This window comes from Diabrotica undecimpunctata, chromosome 4, assembly GCF_040954645.1.
Source record: "Diabrotica undecimpunctata isolate CICGRU chromosome 4, icDiaUnde3, whole genome shotgun sequence".
NCBI classification, from domain to species: Eukaryota; Metazoa; Arthropoda; class Insecta; order Coleoptera; family Chrysomelidae; genus Diabrotica; species Diabrotica undecimpunctata.
The window spans coordinates 71,839,430-71,857,125 of NC_092806.1; the positions used below are offsets into that span (position 1 = coordinate 71,839,430).

Genomic DNA, 17,696 nt, shown 5'->3' on the forward strand with positions numbered 1-17,696 from the left:
AACTTGTTGATATTTTTCAGATATTTGTTTTAAACTTGGATCATTATTTCATTTATTTCCCTACGAGCGGAAAGAATGGTCTACTATAAACATTTTCTTGTTTTTTTCAGTTGTGACAACCATTTTCACGGCGGTTTTAATAATAGAGCACTGTTAACATAACAATTAATGCCAAATCAAGTAAATTTGTAATGCATGCTAAATTTCACAACCGTATTTTCGCTACTGTTAATTTTTGCTTTTTCTTTTTCTTTTTATAAAAGCCTTTTTATAAATACCTGTTGCGTAGCGCAACCTAAAATTATGATCCAAATGACGAACACCCTTTTTTAAAAAATACTACTTTTAGTTTTAAGTCGAGTTGTACCCGAGAATGCACGATAGATGTTGCATATACTCTTTGCACATAATTGCGAGATTATCACGTATTCTCTTCTCAATTTTATTAGAAAAAAAACATCAGTCATTGTGTCACTGTCACATTAGATTAATTAAAATTAATTCGCTCATTTTTAACACACAATGTTCAATTAACGCAAAATAAAGTTTCTCAAGTAGTAAGATGTTTTTTAAAGTGTAATACGGGAAGTGTGATCGCCAAATGTAAGGTAACACATTTTAATTAATTAATAGATATAATTAGAACCAGATCGAAGGTACTGCCCCAACAGGCAGTGAGCAACACGTCAGGAGGAGAAGATAAAATCCCCCGGTGTTCTACATGTTCCTAACGAGCCGGATACAGCAACTGTTCCCGTTTATGTAAAGCTGGAAGCTGAATTTTCATTAATTATAGCACGAGGGCGATCATCTCTCGTTTCTGCAAAGGCGTTTTCACGCAGTACTCAAGATTTTCTCACACTATTCGTAAAAAACATCACTCGCTTCCTCATTTCTTCGCAAAGAAAAGACATAGTTTTTATTCTCTCATATACACACATTGGAGTTTTGGCGGTTCCAGGATCCAAGGTTGTTCTATTAGCGCCGGGAGGCCGGTATATCGACATCGACACTTGCAAGGGATAAGGAGTTTATGTGAGGTCGCGGTTGGACTTAATGTGCGGTTTGATCATTTATTGTAACTTTTACGAATTGTTTTTTGCATCGTCGCATGTCATTTTATTTTTAGATTTTAGATTCGCAGTGATTATAAGTAGATTTTTATGGTAATATTATTTAGTTCATGATACTAAGTACCTCTTGTTGTATTTAAAATTTGTATTATTTTTTCTTACGTTCAAAATGACTGATGTTGCAAAAATTATAAAATTGAGAGGGCATACTAAAGCTTGTATTACTAGAATTCAAACATTTGTCTCAAAAAACCAAAATGTAGTTTTAGATTGCGGTCAATATATTGCACGCAAAAATGTATTAAATGAAACTTATCGCGAGTATCTCAACCTACAAAAGGAACTTGAATTAGAAGATTTTGATAAATATTGTTCAGATAGAGACATAGTTGAAGAACAGTATTATAATTTAGATTCATATTTGTACGAGAGAATCACGCAATTATCTGCAAAACCAGTTCAAACTCAACCTATTGTAACAAATGTAATACCATCTGTTAGCACAATTCAAAATGTAAAGTTGCCAGAATTAAAAATACCTTTTTTCTCGGGCGAAATCTCAGAATGGCCCAGCTTTTTTGATGTTTTCACCAAATTAATAACAAATGATAAACAGTTATCTAATGCTCAAAAACTTATTTATCTCAAATCAGTGTTAAGGAATGAACCGTTAAAGTTAATTGACAATCTAGAAATAATTGATTCCAATTTTGAAATTGCAATACAAAATTTATGCAATAGATTTGAAAATAAATATTTAATAGTAAACAGTTATTTGAACAGTTTATTAAATGCTCCACTCATTACAAATCCAATGTACATGCTCTAAGGGATTTCTTAACTCAAATTAAAAGCCATCTCGCTGCCTTAGAAAACCTCAACATCTCGAATCAACTCACTGATTTAATTCTCATCAATCTCTTTACTCAAAAATTAGACTATAATACTAAAAGATCATTTGAAACCGAGCGTAATATAAACAAACTCCCAAGTTTAATGGAGTTCCTTGAATTTATTGAAAGAAAATGCAAAATTCTCGAAAATCTTGTTCCTGAATACTCTCATTCTCCGAAACACAAACAACCTTCTCGTTTTACTTCTCTTAACACAGTTAGCAATAATTTGCAGTATAGTAGTAATAATCAGTATTTTAAATGTTTCTTATGTCAAAATAACTCCCATAAAATATACACTTGCCGGGAATTCTTAAATATGTCTGAAGATGAGCGTTTTCAAACGGTCAAGGCAAAAAAAGCGTGTCTCAACTGCTTGGCTAGTGGTCATTCAGCAAGCTCATGTACCTCTGCGTCAAATTGCGCTAAATGTAACAGGAGACATCACACATTGCTCCACTTCTCTAACGCTTCTACTCATAACTCAAATAGTTCTCGTTTAAGAACAAATCAAGATTCTCGTAGTCTACCCACTAGAAACACTCATTTCCAAAACACTCGTCACTCTCAAGACTCACAAGAAAATCATAATTCTCAAAATACTCGCCAGTCTCACAATATGCATGATACTCCAAATTCTCGTACTCACTCTAATGTATCTCGTGATCCCAATACTCAAAGCGAAACTTCAAGTTCACCTGCAATCCCACGAATAGCAAATCAATCTCAGTCTAATGATGTCTACCGAGCATCATCTCTCTCTACACTCTCAGGCAAAAAGGAGGTTCTACTCCAAACAGCATGTGTTACAATTTATGATTCTCATAATAATCCCGTTAAGGTTCGCTGCCTTACAGACTCAGCTAGTCAGCTTTCGTTTATCACTGAGGAATTAGCAAGTCGCTTGAAATGTATTCCTTACACAAAAAGTCTTCAAATTTCTGGAATATCCGAAATCTGTTCGACGTCGAATAAAATGGTGGATTTAAATATTTTCTCAAATGTTAATCCCACAAAACATTTTACACTCTCTTGTGCGATTCTCCCAACCATCACTTGTAAGCACCCTCAAATTACATTGGATTTTAATGCTCTCAAAATTCCACCAAACATTCACCTAGCTGATCCAGAATTTTGTACTCCTGCCGAAGTTCAAATGCTGCTTGGAGCAGATGTTTATTTCGACTTACTTACTTACGGGTTAATAAAATTAGGCCCTAATCTTCCTACCTTAACAAATACTCATCTCGGTTATCTTGTAGGTGGAAATGTACCTCAATCATCTGGGTTAATTGACTCATATTCTATACTTAACATTCAAGAAAATACTCAACCTCGAAATGAAGTATCCTTGTTCGTTCAAACTCAAAATACCGATTCACTCGTACGGTCGTTTTGGGAAATAGAAGAAATCTCGTCTTCTACTTGTACTCCAAAAATCCTAACTCCTTCGGAGCAACAAGCCGAAGATATTTTTAAATCGTCACTTAAAATATTATCATCTGGTAGATTCCAAGTAGATCTCCCTTTCAAATCTCCCAACGAATATAAAAAATTGGGCGAATCGTTTTTCCTCGCAAAGAAGCGATTCCTAAACCTCGAACAGAAACTGATCAAGTCAGATCAATTATACGCACAGTATAAACAATTTGTTCATGAATATATTGCACTTGGACATTGCAGATATGTGCCTCTCTCCACTCGAAATATTCACTCTGATTTAAAATACTTTATTCCTCACCATTGCGTTTTAAAGGATAGCGTAACAAATAAGTTGCGTGTTGTCTTTGATGGCAGTATGAAAACTACCTCAAATCTAAGTCTTAATGACATAATGCTTCCTGGTTATACGGTACAACGCGAATTATTCGATATTTTGATAAATTTTAGATTATTTAAATACTGTATTGTAGCAGATCTACGTCATATGTACAGACAAATTCGAGTAAATCCCGAACAGGTATTTCTGTTGAACATCTTATGGCGTGATTCACCTCAAGAGGATTTGAAATGTCTTCAACTTGAAACTGTCACTTATGGATTAAATAACTCCGGTTTTCTCAGCACTAGATGTCTTAAGGAATTAGCTCAAAAACATTCCGACAAATTTCCCTTGGCTAGTGATGCTCTTTTAAATTGCTGTTATATCGATGATGTGCTGTATGGCTGTAACGATTTTGAAACACTCTTCGAAATTCATCGTCAATTAACCGAATGTTTGAACCTCGCTTGTTTCTCGCTTCATAAATGGTGTGCAAACTCACCTGAATTTCTCGCAGGTATTTCTCATATCTCTAATGAAGCTAGTTATGTAATCAATCCTGAAAATAACACGAACAAAATTCTCGGCCTATGTTGGAATTCTCACTCCGATCATTTTTCAATTCTTGTGCCAAAGGTTACCGTTAAGGATACCTATACAAAAAGAGAAGTTCTTTCTTTAATTGCTTCCATTTATGACCCTATCGGATTGATTAACCCTGTAGTGGTATCTGCTAAATTAATTATGAGAAAGATTTGGTTAGAAAGGTCGAATTGGGATGACCACCTCAGTCCAAATTTGCTTACACAATGGAATCTATTTTTACAAACACTTCCTCACCTCTCCAATCTCAAGATTCCTAGGTTGCTGCAAAATTCTAGCAATGTAACAAGAACTCAAATACATGGGTTTTCGGATGCAAGTCTTAGCGCATATGGTGCTTGCGTTTATTTAAGAACATCACATGAAAATGGCTTTATCTCTTGCAATCTAATCTCCTCAAAGAGTCGTGTTAGTCCTGTAAAAGTTGTGACTCTTCCTCGATTAGAACTTCTAGGAGTATTACTACTCTCTAATCTTGTTACGAAGATTCTTTCTGTCTTGATTCCATCCCAATCTCAGATAAATTCTGTCAATTTATGGACAGATTCCGAAGTCGTCCTCGCATGGATTAATTCACACCCTTCTCGTTGGTCTACTTTTGTAGCCAATAGAGTAACTCAAATTCAAGAACTCACCTCCAACCATACATGAAGACATGTACGATCGAAAGACAACCCTGCGGATATATTATCTCGTGGTGCTACACCCTTGCAGTTGCTTGATTGTGATCTTTGGTTTAATGGTCCTCAATTTTTGTCAGATCCACACTTTGATTTCAACCTCTTTGTATATAATGGTCCTTCGAGTATTAATGTTGATGAACTGCCTGAACTCAAAAGGGTTACTCATCTGATCAGAAAACCAGATTCACAAGTGTATGATGCCCTCTGCAAATTTTCATGTTTCACTCGACTTCAGAGAGCTTTTGCATACTGCATTCGTTTTATTCACAATGTAAGAGCTAAGTCTCATAGACGTACAGGTCCTCTCACTCCAAATGAACTCTCTAGTTCTGAGTTAATGATTATCAAATTGACCCAGTCTCATTTCTTCAGTTCGGAAATCCAATTTTTAATGGATAATCGTCTGCTTAACGATAAGTCTATTCGTAAATTGAATCCCTTTCTAGATTCGTCTCAAATGATACGAGTAGGCGGTCGTCTTCTCTTTTCAGATGTTTCTTATGATCAGAAATTCCCTCTACTGTTGCCCTCAAAATCACATATTGTCAATTTATTACTTACCCGAGAACATCGAAGACTTCTACATTCTGGCCCTCAAAATACACTGTCCAATGTTAGATTGAAATTCTGGCCTCTTGATGGTCTTCGACAAATCAAACGTATAATACAAAATTGTCTCACTTGTTACCGTTTTAACGCACAAGTCGCTTCCCAAATCATGGCTAATCTCCCGAGGGAAAGAGTTCAAATTACACGTCCATTTATAAACGTTGGAGTTGATTTTGGTGGTCCATTTCCAATCAAGACCTCTAAACTCAAGAGAGCTCCCCTTACTAAGGCCTATATGGCAGTGTTTGTATGTTTAGCTACTCGCGCCGTGCATGTGGAATTAATTTGCAGTCTTTCTACTGAAGCGTTCTTATTGACTCTGAAAAGATTTATCGCCCGAAGGGGTAATCCGAGTATCATTTTCAGCGATAATGGCACCAACTTTCTAGGTGCGAAAAATCAATTGAAAGAACTTTATGAGTTGCTTCTCAAAGGTGATACCTCTGAATCTATTCGCTCTTTCGCTACTTCATGTCAAATTCAATGGAAGTTTATCCCTCCACGCTCACCACACCACGGTGGTATTTGGGAAGCTGCCATAAAGAGCTTCAAATATCATCTCGTAAGAATAATGGGTAACTCCAATTTTACTTTCGAAGAACTATCCACTGTACTTTCGCAGATTGAAGCAGTGCTCAATGCACGCCCTATCTGTGCGCTCTCAGACGACCCGTCCGATTTTTCCTTTCTTACTCCCGGACACTTCCTTATTGGATCTAACTTAATGTCTTATCCTGAATTAGATCTCTCTGATATTCAAGAAAATAAATTGTCTTTGTGGAATAAATGCACAAGAATTCAGCAGCATATGTGGAAGGTTTGGACCCGCGATTATCTTAATAGGCTTCAAAATAGACCTAAATGGTTCACTCCTCAGGTAGGCATAAAGCCTGATGATCTCGTCTTGCTTAAGGACGAAAACTCGCCTCCTCTCAAATGGCCTATAGCACGGGTAGTTGAGACATATCCGGGAAAGGACAACAAGGTAAGAGTTGTTAAGGTCAGAACTCCTGAAGGGTTATACGTTCGCTCTATTGCTAAACTGTGTCCTCTTCCTATGACTCACCTTCAAGAATTTTAATAGTTTTTTTTTTAGATTAGTTATACCTTTCTTCAAATTGTACATAAATATTTTTTTTTTTTTTGATGCGTTCACATAAAGAGGGGGACTATGTTGCGTAGCGCAACCTAAAATTATGATCCAAATGACGAACTAAAAATACTACTTTTTTAAAAAATACTACTTTTAGTTTTAAGTCGAGTTGTACCCGAGAATGCACGATAGATGTTGCATATACTCTTTGCACATAATTGCGAGATTATCACGTATTCTCTTCTCAATTTTATTAGAAAAAAAACATCAGTCATTGTGTCACTGTCACATTAGATTAATTAAAATTAATTCGCTCATTTTTCAACACACAATGTTCAATTAACGCAAAATAAAGTTTCTCAAGTAGTAAGATGTTTTTTAAAGTGTAATACTGGAAGTGTGATCGCCAAATGTAAGGTAACACATTTTAATTAATTAATAGATATAATTAGAACCAGATCGAAGGTACTGCCCCAACAGGCAGTGAGCAACACGTCAGGAGGAGAAGATAAACTCCCCCGGTGTTCTACAATACCTATTGTTATAAAAGTTGTCATTCCATTATTTTCGTGTTCTTACTACTGGTTGTCGTTTTATTGGGGAACCGTCTCTAACCGTCTCTCTACTATTCTACTTGTTGTCATTCGGCTTATATGATCGTTTCATTCTACTTTTATATTTTTTATCCAATCCTTGATGTTCTCCACCTTACATCGACGTCGAATATCTGTACTTTTAGCTCTGTTATATAGTGTTTTACCATCAACTTTCTGTATTGAAACAGTATTCATTTCTGCTGTTTCTGACATTCATTTTGTCCTCTCTGTGTTAGTTCGTCTTTCTGCTGCGTATGTCATTATGAGTCTGATGATTATTTTGTAAATTCTGCATTTCATTTCTTATCCGATATTTTTTTTTTCTGCATATTGTTTCATTCAGGCAACCTGCGGCTCTGTTTGCTCTACTCGGTTGATCTCTCACTTTTGTTACGAGCTTTCCGTAGCTAGATAGTATGATGCCTAGGTATTTAAACTCCCACTTGTTTTATTAACTGACATTTCAGCTTCAATTTTTATTTTATTACTTTTGCTGTTTAGTAATCATGCATGTTTTATCTTTTGAGAAAGTTAACATGTAAAATTTTTGGCGATTATAGTAAATTAATACAGCATACGTTGTAAATTCACTTTGAGAGAGTAGTATTGCGTCGTCTACAAAGCAGATTATTTTGAGTTGTTTTTCTCCCATTTGGTATATTTTTTTTAGTTCTTACTTTTCTTATTATATCATTCATAATTAGGTTGAACAATAAAGGAGTTAGGGAATTTATTATTGCGAATATAGCAGTTAATTTAATGTTAATAAAAATATGATTGCTACACTTTGAATCTTAGAATATTGAATATTAGATTACTACATTTTACTGTACACACACTAAAGTATTGACCTGTTAATTGGTTTCGATTTTAGAATTTTTACCACATACAAAAGTAAGGTAATTTTTTTTAAACTACGTATATTATCAATTATACTTATATTTTTCAAAATAACAAATATTTACTTTAAAAGTAAATTTTTATATATACAAATTCGATTTTCTTTGGTTTATGAAATCAAAATTGAAGCTCAAACAATAGCACTACAGTTGTAAAAAGTGTGCTTTTTAGCTATTACGATATACTGAATATTTGGGAAGCTATTATCATGACAAAGAAAGTATTTTTATTAAATTTATTTGTTTTGGCCGGGAAAAAAGAAAGCATTTATACAAAAAATTCCTTAAACTTAAAAAAACGTATTATTTTCTATTTAAATGTTAAACGATGTCAAATTTTTAAAGTAATTGAAAAGAAACAATGACAGAGCGATTTTCTTTTGATATCCGAAATCTCATTTATAAAATACAGCTGTAACTAAAACAATCCGAATACATTTAGGAACAGTACAAAATTCATTATTTGATAATATTTATTTATAAATTATTTTAAAAAATGTATTTAAAATATTAGAGATGCAGGTAGAACAATAAAATATTTTGTGTCTAAAAGATCTAAAACAGTTAAGCATTGAACTCTGAAAATCGAAATCAAAGGAAGTAACAATAAAAGATTATTATCCAGATTTAGCCATACGGCTCACACTCCCTCTAAGGGGAAAATTCACTCATCCCAGATACCTACGGTATCAAAAGGATTGAGCTCTGGTGGGACTCTTTCCGTATTATCGAGCCCTAGGTGACTTGGTTTGCTGGAGTATCTCCCAAAAATTTTCGTACACATCTGGACGTCGCGAGGAGTACAGCTTTCTGTATGGCCTTATAAAGATGTTCATTTAGACCCAGCTGTTTGATGTTCGCTAGGAGGTTCTTGGGAATAACACCAGTAGTAGATAGAATAATAGGTACTGTCTGGGTACTTTCCATTCTCCATTGTCTCCTGATTTGTATTTCTAGATCTCTATACTTGGCGATCTTTTCGTTGTATTTAACACGCAAATTATTGGTGTTAGGTATCGCCACATCAATAAGTGTTGTTTGCCTGGTAAGTTTATTAACTAGTATGAGGTCCGGTCTACTATGGGCCACTGGTTGGTCTGTCAGCACAGTGCGATCCCAGTATAGCTTGTAGTTGTCATTTTCAAGCATTATATCAGGGACGTATTGATAATAAGGAAGATAGTCGGTTTGAAGAAGTCCCAGTTTGTCAGCTAGTTCTTGGTGGATAATCTTTCCTACTGAGTCATGGCGTTCTTTATAATCAGTACCGACAAATGCCTGGCAGCCACCGGTAAGATGTTGGATTGTTTCTTGGGCTTGGCATCCATATCGGCATTTGTCATTTTGGACTTGAGGATCTTTAACAATATATTTTAGGTAATTTTTAGTTGGAATAACCTGATCCTGAATGGCAAGTACGAAACCCTCAGTCTCGATAAACATCTTTCCTGATGTCAACCAATAGTTCGACGCTGTATTGTCGACATATTCTTGGCTGATCTCATTGAGATGTCGCCCATGCAGAGGTTTACTCATCCAGGTGCGCATTTTTCTTGCTGAGTCAGGTGGTTTATGCGCATTTCTTGTTCCCTCAGTTTAAGCAGCGTCGTATCATCTACTGCGCAAATTGCTCGATGTAAAGTAGATGTCTCAGCCTGTACTTGAAAATAAGTTCTTAAATAAGCAATTTGTTTATCCAATTGCTCACCTATATCCATAAGTCCCCTTCCCCCTTGATACCGCGGTAATGTTGTTCTCTCTACTGCACTGCGTGGATAATGTTTTTGCGCCTTTGTGAGAAGTGTTCTTACTTTCCGCTGAAGCCCCTTTATATCCGTTTTTGACCACTTTATAATACCAAATGAGTAGCTCAGCGTGAAACAGGCGTACGTATTTAATGCCTTAAATAAATTTCTACTATTAAGATATGACGGATTTAGTTGTCTTACTCTTCGCACGAGCTCCGAAGTTAGTTCAGTTTTCATTTGTTTATGGTCAATTTTCCGCGCTTGTTTTACTCCGAGATATTTGTACATATCATTTTTACCCATTGCCTCGATGTTTTGGCCATCTTGCATATCGAAACCTCCGGGCTGAACCTTTCCTCTGACTATATTTAGTATACGGCACTTGTCTAGTCCAAAATGCATACTGATATCATTTGAGAAATTTTCTACAGTTTTTAGCATCTCATCTAGGTGGTTTCGAGTGGAAGCCATTAATTTTAAATCATCCATATACAACAGAAAAAAAAAGATTATTATTATTATTATTATTATTATTATACATAGGCGAGGGCAGAGATATAGATGTGTGGAAAAGAAGAATAAAGCAAAACAGTATAGCAAAAACATAGTACTGCCATTGCAGAATACGACTATTACTCTTAAATTTTACTCCTATAATGCACGGTGACAGGTGGGAAGGAAATAGTACCAGGTCAGATAATATATACGGGAAGAGTCAACTACAAACAAATATTATAAAATCAAAAGTGTCTCAAGGTATTTAAAGTTTCAATATTGGGGGTCAAGTTACCCACGAGTATAGTGGTTAGTATAAGTTTTTTTCTAGGATGGAAATGTTAAGGTATATAATTTATTCCATTTGATATTCTATGATTGCGGGGTACATTCTCGTCCATTACACTAGATAATAAAAATAAAAGAACGAAAAACCCTGAAAATAAAAAACTATAGGGTATTGTGAACATTTAGAAACACCATTAGCAGAATTACTGTTAACATTTTAAAGAAAGTAATTAAGTTTTTGAATTATTATATAAAGTACATTCAACCAACTTCGACCTCTAAACGATTAACTGAATTGGCAGAAAACCTTTTGTTGTAGTAAAAGGTACGGTAAACTGCACTGCTGCTCTCCATAATGTTTAACACTTTGCTAAATTTTAGGTATAAAATAAATATATGTATCATTAACCTGTTGTTCATAGTTTTGCATATTTTGTTACATTTTGTTTAATAAATAATATTCTTGCATAATGTTATTTAACATAAATTTCTTTCAGCTACTTGTTTAATCATTGTTTTCTGAAACAAATAATACCGTGCTTAAGATAATTTATATTCAAAGTAAATATACAAAGTACTAAAATATCACTTTTAATTTTTAGTGGTGGTTAGATTAACCATATGTCTGTTAGAGTATACCGTTTTTGAGACGTCTTCGATTACGGGTTAAAGTTGGGATTTTTGTAAATGTATTTAACTTTTTGTTTTCACATAAAAATACTTGTACTAAAAATAAAATAATTGTGGGAAACATTTTAATTTGTATATGTACGGTTTCTAAACATTTCTAAACTTTTTATCAAACATAATTAAATTACAATCGGCATTCCTAATGATCATTAGTCTAATTTGCTTAATGTCTTTAGGATCTTTGTAAGCAGTTATATTATATTTTACCTCTCAAGCACAAGAGTTAGAAAGTTTCTGTCATATTGATCTAAACTCAGTATATTGTAATTCAAACGTGTAGTTTCAAGTGATCATCATACCTAAATGTAAGTTGGATATTGATAAATTAATTGCAAATGTGCATAAATATTTTACCATGTAAAGAGACAACGGTGGACCTTTAAGGTCATTATTATGTATAAATCAACGCGTTTGTGACGCACTCGGAATAAGTGAAAGGAAGCTAAAAAACTGTAATGAAGACGGTCAGAGATTCTCAACAAGATCTTACTGTGATTGAGTATTACGAAGATAAGAAAACAACTCGTTAACTTTATAGAAGCATTGATTTACCTGATGGAGAAAATTTTAAAATTCGCAATATTTGGTATCGAAGGCGTGAAAACAATCAACATGACAGTTTAGATACTTTACTGGCCAAAATAAGAGGAGGGCAAATTTCTGAAATTAGGAGGATTAGCCTTTGGAAAGTTTTGAAACATTTAGGATTTAAATTTAAAAAAGAAAATAATAGGTTACATTTATGCGAAAGAAGTTATGTAGTTTACAAAAGAATTAAATTTTTAAGAGAATATACCAGACTTAAATCTGAAAATGCAATGTTCGTTTACTTAGATATGACATGAATGTTTGCAAAGGGTGGAATTGAAATAATTTGGAATAAAATCAATAAAACACACAGATAGCGAAAGCAGAAGACACATTATTCTTCAAGCAGGGGGGAAAGAAGACTTTATAGAAAACGCAGATTTGATTTTTTCTTATCTTACCATTTGGAGATTTTGAAAAAACAACCAAAACAGTCGTGGAAAGTACCGAGCATAAAAACTTGGTTAGTTAAAAATAATGTCAATTTTCTGAAATACCCCTTCAAATCAGAGTTACCGGAAATTTCGAAACGTAATGTAAAACCAACAGTTTATATAGTTGACCAAATTTTGTAAAGTTATGGATATCAAGTACTACGGTTACCGCCGTATCACTGACAGTTTAATCCCATCGAACACATCTGGGGTATCAAAACTCTTAATAAATGTTAAAAATTAATAGCAGAGTGGTGGATCCGGTAAAATAAAATTAGTGCAATTAATCCAGTGATTATAGATTTACATAATAATACCGATAAATAATTTAGTGTCGATGATGATGATTTATAGATTTAAATAATCGGTAAGTACACTATTATTCTGTTATTTACAAAATAATTGTACAGCAGGTTAACCATTCTATTTATACATTCAATATTAGGCAAATAAATAATAATATTTAAAATTCCATTTGAATTTTTGCTCCTTATTTTATAAAAAGATTATGAAGAACTCCAGTGCAGTTTACTTTAGCCTTTTACTGCAAAGAAAGGTTTTCTGAGAATTTCATTAATCGTTTAGAAATTTGGTTGAACGTACTGTAACTATTAACTTGCATTGTACTTTTTTGGTATGGAAATATATTTGATGAAATATTGTAAAGAAATAAAAGAACTAGGAATAAAACATGATATTAAAAATATGCACACAAAAATAAGAGAAGTAAAGGAGTAATGTTAATAGATTTACCCAAGAAATTAAGAAGACGGAAGAAATACGTTAGAGAACTTTTGTAAGATGAAAGAGGTGAAACGCAAGATATACAAGGATTAAATAATCTTTTAGAGAGACAGAAGATCAATCGCGATATATGAAATCAAATATGTTATCAAAAGCTAAAAAGATAATGAGACAACTGTATAGACGAGATACCTGTAAAACTGTTAAAAATAGTGGAAGAGGATAGGTTGGACGTATTGAACTGACTATCGAACACTCAGCCACATGAGTTATATTTTAAAAGTACTGCTTAAATTAATACATAAAAAGAATCATAGAAATAGAATAAGTGCCCGACAAGGACTATTTGCCATCAACATACTGATATACTGATCTAGGGATGTAAACGTTGACCGACACTTGTGCTTTGTTGACTACGAAAAAGCTTTAGATAGAGTAACACATGAAAAACTAATATGAATACTTATGAATTAGCACATGTGCAGTGAAAATCATAAAGGTAAAGATAATCCAAACATTTTATTGGAACTAAAGTGCCATAGTTCAAATTAATGGACAACAGTCAAAAGAAATGAAGATCTGTAGAGAGACACTTAGTTAAAGGCTAAAAAACGACATATACGCCTACTACAAAAAGAACACAAAATATACACCACATATTAATAATTAGTCATAGTAATGTAATAGAACAAGTAAAAAAATATCAATACTTACTATGTACCATTTCATGTTATATATGTTCAATATTATTATGTGGAACTAAGACCTAGACATTAAAAAAATGCAATTTAAAAACAATCAAAGCTTTCGAATACGACTTATACTGCAGAATATTAAAAATAATATAGACTGACAGAATTACAAATAGAAAAGTAATCCAGAGAGATGGTAAAGAAAGAGAACTAACTCATCACCGCTATACAAACGAGTAAACTGAAATAACTAGGCCATGTAATGAGAGGACCAAAATATGAAATATTAAAACTCATTATACAGAGAAATATTTAAGAAAGAAGATCTGTTGGCCAAAAACGGAATTCTTGGTTGCATAATCTACGTTAATATTATTAATGCAGATCGATTGATTTGTTAAAAGCAGCAAGTTCAAAAATAAAAATAGTCATGATTGCCAACCTCCTTAGGAAGACGGCACTCTAAGAAAAAAATGGAAGATACTTTTTGGCAACTTAGTAGTTCAAGGATAAGGTTTTTTTAAGTGGATAAACGGTCGACGTATTCTGAAAATACCAATAGTCTACCAAAAAGAACTTAACCCATAATGAACAAATAATATTAGTAAAATCTAAACAAAAATAATCATGCTGTAAAAGCAGAACGAAAAGCCATGTACTGATAGAATTACAAATAAAGAAAAACTGGAGAGGGATGGTAAAGAAAGAGAACTAATCACCATTATACAAACTAAAAAACTATAATACCTAAGCCACGTGATAAGGCGACCAACATATGAAATTTTGAAACTTATCCTGCGGAGAAATATTCAAGAAAGAAGATCTGATGGCCAAAGGCAGAATTCTTAGTTGCGGCATATATGTGATTGGTTAATGCAGATCTATTGATTTGTTTAGAGCAGACAGTTCAAAAATTAAAATAATATGATTACCAACCTACGTAGGGAGATGGTACTCTAGAAGAAAGGTACTTTTTGATAACTTATAGTTTGTGAATAAGATTTCACTTTTCAAAATGGACAAAAGATCGACGTATTCAAAAAATACCAAAGGTCTACCAAAAAGTGAAGCCTGGAAGAACATAATAAGGCTGTTGAAGCAAATCGGAATGTCTAAAGGAGCCTTTTCAAACCGAAATAAAAAATAGCTGCCGCTAAGCTGGTGACATTAAATAGAAACTAATATAATTAAAGAGATTGTGTCTTTTATTTCTCTATTCCTTACCATACTTATCTAACACATCTTTCAAAAAGTTTGTGTCTACAGTAACATCATATACAATACACATCTACTGTGCATCTACCATAAGTATTATACTAGGTAAAATTTCTTTCATGGAAATTGTGTTAGAGCTAGTGAAACCACTCCTGACTACGGCGAGGCAGACGAAAATTGTTTTAGTTTCCCCTTTCCTGCTAAATATAGTGTACTAAGCAACTTAAAAATATGACTTAAAAATATGGATATTTGTTTTGTTGGCCTGGCATTGTTAACTACAACCCATTTATGTAAATTTTCTCCCATTTTCCTGTCGCTTACTCAAATTTATTAAAAACTGTGTCTTTTTCAAGACACATTTGTTAATTCAGTCATTCAAAGGGTAAGTTTAACAATTATTACTTATCATTTAAGATTTGATAAATGTATAGATAGGTAGGTAATTTATAACAAATTATCAAATGAGAGGCGCATTAAGGAAATTTAAATAAAATTGCCTCATTTGGCCTCAAGAAAAGTTAATTCCCAACTTGCACCATGAAACCGTCCTTTTATTGGACAACGCATCCTAAACAACGTAGCCTGTAAAGCAGCTCCTACATTTTCATGAAAAAAAAAGGACATGCAGTGATGGCTAACAGAAAGATGCATTTCTTTTGAAGTGACTGATACTTCATATATACCGTTCGAAAAACCCGAACTTTATGCAAAAATTAAATTGAATAAGCCAACATATAAACAAAACGTCGCATACAAAATAATGGCAAATTAACGACACATTTTATTACGTCTTCTTTTTCTTACGGATTGAGAAAATTTGAAGAGTAGTCAAAAATCATGTAGCATCAAAAATGTGTCGTTTAAAATGACAGACGTTAAGCAGATAGCCGAAGAAAAATTGAACAATCTCGAAGTAGATGTGTGGAAAAAAACTTGCGATCACGTTATTGGAGTAGAAGAAGAGTAGTTTAAAAGAGAACATTTAATAAATGACGTATCTGAACTGATCCTACATGTTGGCGAAACGATTCCGAAAATTCGTGGTCAGAAAACGACGACGATGAAGGTGACCTAGGATGTGAAATGTTATAGCGACAAAACCAGTGTTATTTTCTTTGTTTTTTATTGAGATATTCATATGTTTTTATTAATAATATTGTATTATTATGTATTATTTCATTATTCAGTCGTTTTATTATAAGTACGCAAATTATTTATTATGTAAAAAATTTTTAAGTATAATTGTTTAGAGATCTTAAAAATAATAAGTTATACAGTCTGTCTGTAATATGAGTTATAAAGTTAAAGTAAAAATAAGATATTAAAACCAGTTTTAAAAAAAAATAAAGACAATCATTGAAAATATAAACGGAATGAGCTTGAAATGCATTTTTGTTATGCACGTTATGCTATGTTATGCTATACGTTGTAGTTTGGTTATATAATTAGACTTCTAGTACCTTACGTGAATTTTATGGTCAACAGTAATACAGCAGTTACAACAGTAACAAAGTATTCTACTCAGGTATATCATAATAAGTAATAAAAAAAATGTTCTTAATCTTTCTAGTCTCATTTTTAAATATAAGAAGAGTATTTTAATTTTGTCGAGAACAGTTGTTGTCTATCCCTTGTTATGCCTTTGTTCGCAATAAAAATATTGTTGTTGACAATCAAGTGTTTATTTAATTAAAAAGAAACGTATTTTAAAACTGATTTCCACGTGAAGGCCAATACATAAATAATTTGAAACTAAGATATTACCTGTTATTTTTATCCTGGCCCTTATTGCTGATGTTTGGTCATTATAGTCTGAAATCCAGGTTCCTAGGTATTTGTATTTATCAACCCTTTCTATCGGTACATTTTTCAAATGCATTTCTGTTTGTATACTTGTTTTCTGTGTTATTATCATCTATTTGGTCATTTTTAAATTTATTTTTAGTCACTATTTTTTAAAGAAACTGTTTGTTTTGTTTAGCAGTAATAATTGGAGTTGTTCAACAGACTTTGCCATAAACACGGTATCATCTGCATATCTTATGTTGTTAATAGATGTTCCGTTAATTTAAATAATTATTTAATACATACTACCTTCTTAAACTATAACTTTAGGTAACTAGGTACTTTTTTAGGTCCAAAAAGCATACGAGGCCAGTGAGTTTCTAATGAACACATCAATAAACTCGTTACTAAATGAAAGAACCTGCCCTATTGAAGTCAGTTCCATGGGAGGGGAGAAGTTACCTGAAGACTCAGTATTATTGGATATATCCTATTCTAACGGAGTATCTCCTTCCCTAGCTTGTATATCTCAAAACAATTAATGAGTCTGTATTCTTTTGGTGTGTTGCATGGGGACAGAAGTTTAAGTGTTGATATGAAAAATAGCAAAAACGTTACTATATCCGAGCAAGTTAACAAAGAAAATTTTTAATTCAACTTACAACAAAACGTAAAAAGTAAACAAATAACGTAAAAAACAAATGAGGAAGCCTTTTGGTTAGAAGTAGAAAATTTAACAACACACGAAAATACTGAAGAATCTAATGGAAAAGGTCATACAGAAGCTGCTAGAGAGCAATAAA

The 17,696-nt window shown here is 33.1% G+C and overlaps 2 protein-coding genes across 2 annotated transcripts in view; one reads left to right on the forward strand and one right to left on the reverse strand.

Moving 5' to 3' along the window:
* Positions 1 to 17,696, reverse strand: part of LOC140439663 (uncharacterized) — a 336,018-nt gene that overhangs the window by 294,196 nt on the left and 24,126 nt on the right. The window lies entirely within an intron of this gene.
* The window catches only part of LOC140438712 (uncharacterized), a 54,218-nt gene that overhangs the window by 22,200 nt on the left and 14,322 nt on the right, over positions 1 to 17,696 (forward strand). Inside the window, exons 3-5 of the mRNA XM_072528356.1 lie at positions 1,857 to 4,943; positions 5,046 to 6,608; positions 17,244 to 17,415. Of these exons, the coding sequence (XP_072384457.1) occupies positions 1,857 to 4,943; positions 5,046 to 6,608; positions 17,244 to 17,415 (4,822 nt within the window). The remainder of the gene's footprint in view (positions 1 to 1,856; positions 4,944 to 5,045; positions 6,609 to 17,243; positions 17,416 to 17,696) is intronic.